At 59.0% G+C, this 11211-nt stretch overlaps 1 protein-coding gene across 14 annotated transcripts in view; it reads right to left on the bottom strand.

Annotated features, from left to right (window-relative positions):
• CACNA1D (calcium voltage-gated channel subunit alpha1 D) overlaps positions 1–11211 on the bottom strand; it is a 254841-nt gene that overhangs the window by 1990 nt on the left and 241640 nt on the right. For 4 of the 14 annotated variants that reach the window (XM_073230720.1, XM_073230721.1, XM_073230719.1 and 1 more), the window contains 7 exons: positions 7257–7370; positions 6236–6603; positions 5576–5602; positions 4334–4483; positions 3477–3640; positions 1078–1199; positions 240–560 (listed from right to left, as the gene is read on the bottom strand). In XM_073230720.1, the coding sequence (XP_073086821.1) occupies positions 240–560; positions 1078–1199; positions 3477–3640; positions 4334–4483; positions 5576–5602; positions 6236–6603; positions 7257–7370 (1266 nt within the window). Of the gene's footprint in view, positions 1–239; positions 561–1077; positions 1200–3476; positions 3644–4333; positions 4484–5575; positions 5603–6235; positions 6604–7256; positions 7371–11211 lie in introns of those variants that run through there. The other 10 variants (XM_073230715.1, XM_073230718.1, XM_073230723.1 and 7 more) reach the window with 7 other exon arrangements.

Genomic DNA, 11211 nt, shown 5'->3' with positions numbered 1-11211 from the left:
CACAGCCCAGCGAGGTGAAACCCACTGAGGAAAAATAGGAACGTGTAGTATTCGCAGGAACAGTATATGCCCCCAGGTGCGGCCATGGAAGGCGCGTGGCTGTGGTGGCAGTGACCCCCTTGCCTCGGAGCGGTGGGCAGTGGTCACGCTGGAAGCAGAGCAGCCTGGCCCCGAGCCCGGCCGCTGCCCCCCGCCATGCTGTGCCCCCCCCACCGGCATTCTTGGGGAGCCATACTCACAGCCTCCACCAGGCTGTCTGCGCTCCTCTGCTTGTCGCTGTCTTTGCGGCAGAAGCTGCGGGGGACAGTCAGGCTGGCTGGTGCGAAAGTCCGGTAGGAGACGCCGGGCTCGTCCGTGTACCAGGAGCAGCGGTGCAGGGACGGCAGGCTTCCATTGGCCTGGTCCAGGGCCTCCGGCCGCTCCACCTGCACCAGGGGCGTGTAGCACGGCGTCCAGTCTCGGTATGGAGGGCTTGCTGGTGGGGTGGCCCATGACTGGGTCGAGTGGCTGGGCGAAAACTTGTGGGCTTTACCCGAGTCTAGGCCTGCAACTGCCATGATCTGGGGAGAGAGGGGCAGTGGGAAGGCCAGAGGTCCTCAGGGGCCGGGCTCTGGCTCTGCTGTGTCAGCCGCTCTCCCAGGGGTGGGTCCTTCCCTCAGACCCCACGGCCCCAATAGGCAGGGTGGGAGGCTCACCCACCCTCAGAACCACAGGCCGCCTGCAGAGGGCAGCATGGACGGCCCAGGGCCAATCCAGCAGCCACCGCTCCCCGGTCATGGGTGGCACCAGGCCCCGTCCTCGGTGGTGGGACTGCTGTGTGCACCTGGGCTGGGGCCCCAGTGGAGGAAGCTGGCAGCCGCCATGGGGTCACACAGCATCGGCATCCCCACCTCCCGTGGGGGCTTGGGCACAGTGCCCATCCTCTGGCATGGCTCACCCCTGGAGCGGGGCTCACTCAGGAAGGTGCCTGTTTGACGGTGCTGGTTCAGGACTGAGCTGGGGTGCAGATGAAGGCCCTCTCCCATCCCCCAGTGTGGCAGCCGCCGGAGGGGCGGCCTGAGGGCAGGCCTCGCTCACCTGGCGCTGCATCAGGTGCAGGGGTAGGGCCGTGCGGCGGGGGACGGAAGGGGACAGTGGCACTTCCTCCTGGCTGTCCTGCCGACGCAGGCACTCAAAGCTGAAGGAGGGTCTCCGGGGTGCTGAGAAGCAGAGCATGCGGTGCTTCTGTGAGACCCTGTCTGCTGGCCTGGGAGCCGAGCGCCCACCAGACAGCAGGGAGCCCGGGCGGAGTAAGTAGCCCTACTGGGAGCATTTGCAGAAGTACAGGCTGGCGTCCTCTGTGCCACACCTGTTGTCCGGCAGCCACTCTACTTGGAAGCCCGAGGCCCACACGGTAGGGGCACCGCATTCAGGGTCATGTGCATGCCACCCAGCTTCCCACCCAGCTTCCCAGAGGTGCTGACCGCCCTCCTCACCTTCCAGACGCCCTAGAGGCACAGCCTGCTGGGCGGCCTCCTGGGTTGCACACTGCTCTAAAGGGAGCGGCCTTCCACCACCCTGTCCACTCCCCCAGGACACACGCAAGTTCTTTTGTGGGGAAGGACCCCGCCTCTCTAGCACTGAAGAAAGATCAAGGCCACCTCTACCTTTCAAGACAGTAGTCCTGTTAACAGCCCTTTGAATAGAGGTTTCCACACAGGCTGAGCCATGACAGCCACCGGACAACAGCTTCTGGGCCTTCCCCACAGCCAGTCAGGCAGCAGCCCTGCCGCTCAGCAGTGCCTTGCTAGGCCTCTGCTTTCTAAGCTCAGTGGGCACTCCTCGCGGCCCAGAGAACCCCGCACACCCCTAAGTCCTGAGCTGGGACCCTCAGGGCCCTCCCTAGCATCCTGGGGCTGCATTAAGGGGCGCAAGGACCAGGCTGAGCCTGTGGCTGGCCACTGCCCCACAGGGAAAATAAGACAGACACCAGCCCTGGCTTCACAGGCCCGGCACTGTGGGGCCACTGCTCGATGGCTGCTGTCCTCCCCAGACAGCCTTCCCTCCACCCCACACAGGGCACGGCCCCCTTGTCAGCACGGCCTCTAGGACCCTCCAGGGCAGATGGCAGGGCCAGAGCCCTGGGGCCAGGAAAGGGAGACTGCCCCCCCTCATGCAGACGGTGCCTCTGGGCATTAAAAAGGGGCTTGTGTCCAGCCATCGCCCCGGGGGCTCCGCACACCTCCCCTGGAGGGGAAAGCACCCCACCGACAATGCAGTGAGCCCCACCTTCTGCCTTCCCGGCGGCTGAACCCATGGGCAGCAAAGCGAGTCAGAGCTGTTTTCGCTGCCTGCCCTGGTGAGGGGGCCACTGCTGGCACCATGCAGGCTCCTGGCCTCCCAGGCACCCACGCGTGGTGGGCATTAATGGGCCCAGGGAGCAAAGGAAGCCAGCTGTCAGGTCTCACCACCCTGCAGCCCCGGCATTGATGGGGTCCAGAAATGCTCTGGGTAGCAACGTGTGTTTGGGCCTGCAGGATTCAATATTAACCATGGAAACTGCCTGGTTACCCTCCGGGCGTCGCCCAGCCATGCTTGTTACCATGTGATGCGTGGCATGGGCAGACTCGGAGCCCATGTGTCTTGGCTATTTGGGTCACTGATTAGAGTCCTGCTCAAAAATATGCTTCACTCCTCAGAAATGCCAGAAACGGACTGTCAGGGCTCATGAAAATGCCCACGTGTCTGAAATCAAACCGCCTGGCCAGGAGCTGGCAGGGGCCGCACCGGCATTGCTTTCCCCGCCCGAGCCCCTCGCACAGGGTGACCCAGACCTGCCAGCAGTGCCAGTAACTCCGGCTGCACACAAAAACCAGGTGGGAGCGGCTGGTGCAGCCCCTCCCCAGCAGGATGGGGGCACCCACCCCTGGGGTCACCACCAAGGCCCCATACCACCTGCCCCACCAGCTGGCAGACCTGAGGCAGAGACGGGGGAGAGGAGGGTGGAGCGTGGGAAGGACGGTGCCCTGGAGGGACCTTGGAGAGATGGATGCCAAGGGCCAGGTGCCCTCAGAGGCGTGGGGCTGGTAAGCCAGGCCTGGGCTGCAGTCCAGCTCTGCCCTTGAGCCCATCCTTCTTTTCTGAGGGTGGGTTACCCACACACAGAGTGGGCCTGACAGCACCACCATGCAGTCCTGCCTACCTCTTGGCAAGGAGCCTGGGCTCAAAGACAAGGATAAGGTGCACAAAAAGCCCCTTATCAGATGCTGTGTGCTGTGCAACTTTAGGGCCATGAACTGCCTCTCTGTTGTCAGAGCAGTTTGAGCTCTATCACATGGGATGTGCGTGAGAAGAAAGGACAGCCCACAGGGTCTCCACCCAAGGGCTGGTCTCCAGGACTAAGAGACCCTGACCCCTATCACATCCCCTGGGGCTGGGGTGGGGGAGGCACCCTGTTCTCTGGGAAGCATCACCCAAAACAAAAAACCTGGCCTCACATGTCGGGGTGGGAGGTAGGAGGCGTCTCCTTGGAGATCTCCGGGAATCGTAGCAGACGGGCCAGTCCTCCTCTTCCAAGAAGCCCTGAGGGTGATGATAGCCTTGGGGCCACCCAGGGTCCACGCTGCTGCCCGGGTACCGGCTGTAGGAGCCAGAGCACTGCCTGCTGGTTGCAGAGGCCAAAAGCACAGGTGCGTGAAAGCCCGGCTCACCCGGCCAGACCCACACCTGCTGCCCTCTCCCCGCTCCTCCTGGACGCCATGGGACTAGCTGAGAACAAGGCGTCCTCTGCTTCATGGAAGATTCTAGATGCAGGGCAAGGAAGACTCAGGCCAGCAGGCCCACGATGAGTGAGATGCTAGGGGTTCCCTCCCCTGGCAGTCTCAGAATGAGGTCAAATGTGGACTGCAGGTACCCTGCGAGTGCAGCTGTTACCTGCTCACTTCGTCCTCGGGAACCCCTCCTGAGTGCCTGTCCTCCACCCAGCACCAGGCTGGGCCCTGCGGACATGCGGACACATGAAGCCCACCCCCCACCCAGAGATCAGCCCAGACCACGCAGACATCCAGTGCAGGCAGGGGGAGGGGAGCTTGGGACAGGGGTCTGGAGAGGACCTCTGCTGAGTGCCACTCTGACCTCCTGTCCCCCAGCTCCAGGGAAGCCCCTGACTGGAGGCGGCAGGGGGTGCCCATTTAGACCCCACCTGAGCTGCACTGGCCAGGATGCCAGCTCTCACATCGGGATTCCGGGCAGCCTCGAGTGCAGCTGCGGGGGCCCCTGGGCCCCACGGCAGGCAGAGCACAGAGCCAAGAACCACAGGCCTCCTCCCGTCAGTACAGGCCGCAGAGCTGCTCACCTGCTTCCACCTGGCGAGCTGCCATCCTCACAGAGCTCCTCTCCGCTGGAACACTCCTGCCCCCCCCAGCAGTGGGGGTCCCCGAAGTAGCTGTGTATCTCCAGGTCTTCCCGGCAAATAGTTGGAAACTGCTCATCTCCTGAGTCGGACCTGCAGTTGGGAGAGAGGGCCTGAGCACCTGGCAGGTGGCCCCACAGCCGAGCCTCAGCCCTAGGCCAGCACCCCTGCCCATCGCCCCTGGCTTCTCCCTGGGCACCCCTGACCCAGCAGGACCAGGCTGCACGGCCGCTGGCCATGGCGCATGTGCACTCAGATCTCTCATGACGCTGGTGCCAAACCACTCTGCCCAGGGGCCTTGGAGCCCAGACAGATACCATCTGGGGAACCGGGCAGGAAACACTCCTAGAGACCCGTGTGAGCGGCAGTCCCGGGGAGGAGCCTCTAGGCGCCAGGGCCATCCACTAGGACCCCCACGCCTCCCAGCCCAGCCCAGCGTGACTTCAGGGCTCGGAACCAAGAGGCCCCCGCACCAGCACCTCCCACTGCATCCCACCCACAGCGACAGGGGAGATGCTCGCAGAGGACGTCTGCCAGGTACTCAAAGACCGCATGCCCCGGCACTGCCACACTGGCTCTGGGAGTCCCACTGGCCTGTTCTGGACCCTCAGGAAAGCCAGCAGGCCCCAGGGTATCCCCTTTCCCCGAAGAACACTGTGTCCCTCCAAGGACCCCTCCCCCGGCCCTCCCCCAGCTCATGCTGCTCCTGATCTCACCTGGAGCCCCACAGCCTCGCCTTCCTCCACAGAGGGGGCAACTCGCCCCCAGCTGGAGCTGGTGGAGCAAGCAGGCAGCAGGAAGAGGGCACAGTGCTGAGGCTGCAGGGGCACGCCAGGGGAGACCTGGCGCCTGACCTCAGGAGGCCCGGCTTTGCTTTTCTGAAGCCCCACAAGAGGCGGGACCCTGAGTGCTTCTGGGCCCAGGCTCCCAGGGCGTGCCTAGCGGCCGTTCCCGGTACTGCAGGGGCTAGCCCGGGACGCACTAGCAGTGGGCGGAGTCCTCGCGCGACAACTGTCTAAGCAGATGCGGATCGGAAAGTTCCCTTGCTTAGAGAGCAGCAGCGACCTCTGACCCCTGCGTCCACAGCCCCGAGCTCTCCTGTCCTGCCAGCTAGCGGCTCACAGGCCGGCTGGTCACACTTGCAACCCACAGTGTTTACCGCAAACGCAGGCAAGGAGCACATACCTAATGTAAGTTTCGTAATAGCGGGTTCTATCCAGGAAAAGCGTAACATGGGAGGGAGGGAGAAGATACAAGTTAAATGTTTCCAACACAATTCAACACACAGGTATCAGGCTAGTTCCAAACACTGCCTGTTGCCTGTTTTTACATGGTCCCCAAGCTATGAGCAGTTTTTACATTTTAAAGTACTGAAAAAAAAAATCCAAGGAAGAAAAAATATTTCAGCACACATGACTTTATGAGGTTCATACTGCCATGTCCACAAATAACGCTTTATTAGGACATGGCCACACCCAGGTGTTTCCATACTGTCTACAGCTGCTTTCTCACTACAACAGTGGAGTTGAGTAGCTGCCGTGGAGACTTACGGCACTCAAAGCCTAACATATTTTCCCTCTGGCCTTTCATGGAAAACCTCGGCCAGCCCCTGTCGCAAAGAACGCTGGCACAATTGGGGAGGACAGGGCAGCAGCAATTGCTGCAGTGTCAGGAGGCACCCCAAACAGGCCACAGGGCGCCGGGAGGCCCTTCATCTCTCAGGTCCACTGGGTGGCGAGGGCCTGCAGAGGAGGTGGTGGCCTCGCAGCGCTCGCGGGTTCTGGTACAAATGCCCCCAAGGCGAGAACACAGCACAACCAAGGGCAGCCACGTCGTCAAGGTTACCTTTTCACACTGGGCCTTCTTCGAGGCTCACGGTCATGCTTGTAGGAGGAATGATGCCCATTTTCAGACATATGCTCAAGGTGTCCCATGCTGGGCCTCTTTCCGGGGGCAGCTTTGGACATATTGGCATTATTGAGATTGGCATTTGTTGAACTGGGCACTTGCTTCCCTATGGAATCATAGTTATGATGGTTATGACACACCGAATTTCCTGCTGGAGGAAACAGCGCTTTCTCAGTATCACTTGCAGGTGGAACTGAAGGCCTTTGGACATGCAGGGGACGGTGGGTGGTATTGGTCTGCTGAAGGGAATCTCTCCTATCACTATTAACATGATTGACATGGTTTCCAAGCAGGGCACCATTTCTCTGCAAAATAATGGGAGACAACACCAGGTAATTTAACAAGGATCTGATGCAGGCTAGCTATGTCAGGTAATTCTTTCTACACGAAGAACAAACTCTAGGTAAGCTCCGTAGGAACTCTGTGACACAGCCTGAGTGTCTCAGTGATCGGAGTGAACGTGCCTGGCAGCCGGTCCCCCCTGACATGAGGAAGGTTGCTGATTTCTGAGCTGGGGAGCAAGCTCTCGGCTCTCACCGAGGGCGCGCCTCCAGCTGCTCCAAGATGAGGCGACCTACACCCAGCGGGGCTGGCTGGCAGCCCTGGGCTGAGGCTGGGCGGCAGGCCTGCTCTCGGGCTTGGGGGCCGGTTGGCGGGTCAGCTGGCCAGGGAGAAGGGTCATGTGGCAGGCGGCTGCTGGAAGGCGCGAGGATGCTCATCTGGGCTGGCCAGGGGCTGCGGCCGGGCACCTCTGAGGCTGCCAGCGCGGGACAGGCAGGGGGCAAGCTTGGGAGGAGCAGGCCTGGCCCCAGAGGAAGCGGGGAGCAGGGAGGGCCTGCTGGGGGGCCCTAGGGCTGCTTGCTCCCTCCGGCCTCTTTTGTGGACACCGGCAGCCCACGCTGGCATCCTGCCCACCATGTCCAGGCGGCCAGTGTGTAGCGAGGCGTGGAATAATTACTTTGAACACATCTTCTTCCTCTCGTTTCATTTCCTCGGGCTCGTCATCTTGCAAGTCACAGGATATGGCACGCCGGATTTCTGGCCCAATGTCGTGCAGTGTCCTTAACCCCGCCTACATCAATGGAAATGGCAAAACGGATTAGACGACATGGGTGCCCGGGGCACAGCTGGGGGCCCGGCTCTGCTCCTGCCTAATCCGCTGTGGGAAGGGAGGGTTCTCCAAAGGACAGCCCGTGGCACCAGCCTCTGTCTGAATGGAGCCAGAGCAGGTCTCGGGTGTAGTCAGGAGTGCACGATGGTCCTCGCTTGGGGTGCTCGAGGCCTTCAACCCAGTAGCCTCCTTCTGGAGGGAACAGGGCCTAGGCTGCCCTGGCCAAGGAACCATTACCGCGTCCCACTGACAGTCTACAGAAGGGCGGCCCTCAGAGCTCCAGCCCACAGAGCCCCGGGCCAGGGTGAGGAGCATGGCCAGGACAAGCTGGCTGTGTCCAGGAGGAGGAGGCCCAGGGGCGAGCTCCAGGGGAAGGCAGAGCAGACAGCCATCAGGGCCACTGGGTCTGCTGAGAAGCCACAGGAAGAAGGGAGACACACAGCACCCCGCAGCCACCAGCACACTCAGGACCATGACAGAATGGATGGACACGCACACAGACCTGGGCCGCTGTGCAGTACCGGCCTCCGGGGCTCTCCGTGGTGCCCGGCCCGCAGCCTGTACTCAGGCCGAAAACTCGCCAACAGTCGGGCATCCTCTCGGAGACCGTGCAGAAAGGGGCTCACCAGCCTCGGCAGGCCCCACGCAGCCCTCCTTACCCTGGGCCCACGTTTCTCAGGGACAAGGCCTGGGAGGGGCCCTGCTATGGTTCCAACATCCTCAGCGACACAGTCAAGATGCTTGGAGACTACATATGGGGAAGGTGTGGTCGCTGCCTTGGGAAAATCAGGATATAGTGGCATTGATTCGAAGAAATGTAGCATGTTGGCTTAGGGACTAACAGGGACAGAACAGCCACTTCACTCTTACCCACAAAAAGACATACATCTGAAGGAGGCGTCTCCCCCTGCCCCAGCCTAGGGCACCTGTGCTATGCCGGCAGCCTGTGTGCAGCTCTGCAGCCACTGAAGGCTTACAGGACATGGAGACCTGGCTGTGAGAGTGTCTGTGTGCAGCTTCCTCCAACGTCAGGACAGTCTGCAGAGGACAGGGCTAGCGGCTGGTCATCAGGGGAGGGGACACTTCCCTGTCCTTCCTCTATAGCCCCCAGCACTGTGTGTGTGTAGCGCAAAGCATGAAGAGCTAGCCTGAGATGCCCCCAGCACTGGCAAGGGGACGGGAGGGTATGGTCAGTCTGAGCACACCTGGCAGGGCCGGGCCCACCGGCACGGGGATGCCCAGAACAGAACCTTGGCAGGTGGCAGCAGCGGTGACATCAACTTAGAATGTAAAGTCATCCAGGAGCTTCCCAGGAAGCTTTCGTGAAAACGGCCTCATCTGTAAAAGCACCCAGCCTATGAGACAGTATTGCTAAAAACGGTGCACCCGGCCGGATCTCATTTGAACCACTCCTGAACAGAGGAGCCACTGTCTCTGCACCTCGCAGCCTGGCAGAGGGGGCAAGCTGCCTGGGGTCACAGCGGGAAGGCTCCCGAGAGGGAAGGCTGTGGCCTCGCAGGGGACACGCTTGCCCCAGGCCAAACCCAGAACAGCCCGGGGTGTGGCCAGCGAGGCTGCCCGTCACTCTCCCGTCCCTCCGCACGCAGGCGGAGGACGCCCACATGCGTGCTTTCCTTCTCAGGGTCCGGTGTCAGGCACATTCGAGCCTGGGGACCACCTGGCCTGGAGGCAGGGCCGCCGGCCATTCTCATGGGGGCATCAAGAAGCCGACACCAGCGTCAAACGGGCAAAAGCTGTCACACAGCAGAGCACGGGCAGCAGGTCAGGGCAGCCGTACTAACCCACCTCCATTCCCTCACTATTTTCCAGGGCACCACTGCCCGGGGGAGATGTGCGAAACCAGGGTTTTGTTGCCTGATTTTGGATCATAGGAAGGAAAGGCTGTCACCTATCTGAGGCCCCCAAACGAGAGGTCAGGTTTGAAACACGTGCTGCTGTCTCCCCAGAATAAACACAGGTGACAGTGCGCTAAGTCAACACCCCCAGGGAGATGATGTACAGTCCCTGTCACAAGGCAGCAGGGCCTGGGACACTCCTGAGTTCAGATAACAACAGAGAATCCTGCTCGTTGTCACTCGACTGATTGGACTAGGTCTGAGTAAAAGAAATAGAAAACTATTTATTTGGATAATATTTAACATCATCCTCTGTTGATGGGTTGACATTTCGGTGAAATACACATAGAACATGATTGCATAACAAAAGCGGAACCTGTCTCCAGCATGTGTTCAGTGATACACAAGGTTAGGAGAGTGCATTGAACAGACACAGGACAGAGTTTGTTTGCAACATAAAACATGGAGAGAACAGAGAGGGGGCCCGAGAGGGCACTTCCAAACACAAATAACAGCAACATATTTATTAAAGAGACATTGAAGGAGAAGAGAGAGCATCAACCTTCCCAACACGAAAGCGGAGGTTTAGAAACCACGATAATATTCGGCTCGCTCCGCACAAGAAGAAACCCACCTCCTAAGACTCAGGGACTGGGTTCGCTCCCTCACACAGGGCCTGGGGAAAGACGGGGTGGCGGCTGCAGCGGGGAGGGGCGTCTGCCAGGGCTGGGGGTGAGGGCAACAGAGGTTCCCAAATGTGAGTTGAAGCAAAGCTTAAGCAGAGCACCCTGTATTTTGTACATATAGAAAAACATGGTGATGAAATTTTTCTAGCACATGTATCAAGCTAAAGGTAGCTTAGGCTGCTCCAAAAATTCCATAGGCACAAGTTCCAATCCCCCAAAACGCAAAAAACTATCTTAAATTCTTGAAAAAAAAATTACTTGTTTTCACAACACTAAAAAAAAAAAAAAAAAAGGAACATTTTTCTCTTGAAATAGACACTTTACCATCAGTAAAATGGCCTATTCTTCGTGTTTCATATCTGTGTCTACCTCTATGAGCAAAATACCATTTTAATTTGAAACGTGCTCATTAGCACTTAAACCAACACAATTAAAACCACATAAGTCATTCCATGAACATCACAGTAGGATTATGGTTTTGAATGAACACAGAATTGCTATAAAATATAAGCATCATTGATTTAAGATGTCTGATCATATAAAATATTAAATAAAATCAAGCCTAGTTTATGGTTGATTTTTAAATGCTAGATATCATCATAAATATTTTCAAAAAACAAAACAAATCTTGGTGCTTTGCCTGTAGACTGCTTGCTTTGAATTTTAGACACCATTTAATTGGAATTTTATAGATATTTATTCTATTGAATGATTAAGTCACCAAAAAAAAAAAACCCATAGAACAAAAATTCCAAGCTATAAAATCTCCCTCTTTCTGAAGCAGTGGCACAGAAGTAGGACCACGTGACCCCCAGCATTCATTTACTGGCCTTTCTCTTGCAACCCAGGTGCACGTGAAGTCCTCTCACTGCCTGTCTCCCTGCTCAGGCTCCATCGGCCATACTGGGCACCCGCCAGTCTTGGCACCCTAGCCCGCATGCACCGAGGCCCGGAAACCCCTCCTGAACCTACACTGTAGCAGTGGAGATGAGAGATGCTGGCCTCCAGCCGGGACCAGACCAGGCCATCCATCTTCGGACGGGAGCAGCCAGCGTTGAGACTCCAGCCAAGGAACCGGCGTCGGGGCAGAGCCCGTCCTCCCCGCAGGAGGGCCCCCCGCCAGGCTGCCCTGCACGGCGCTCTGCAAGAGGCAGGTCCTGGCAAACCGCGCAGGATCCGGCCCCCACCCAGTCAAAGCGGGCGCTGGTGGACCAGCGCTACCAGAAGACAGAGCCGAAGACTAAATCCTGATAGAGTGAA

Source organism: Manis javanica, chromosome 3, assembly GCF_040802235.1.
Source record: "Manis javanica isolate MJ-LG chromosome 3, MJ_LKY, whole genome shotgun sequence".
Taxonomy (NCBI): Eukaryota; Metazoa; Chordata; class Mammalia; order Pholidota; family Manidae; genus Manis; species Manis javanica.
The sequence above is the reverse complement of the archived record's forward strand: the minus strand, read 5'-3'. Positions and strand labels throughout refer to the sequence as shown.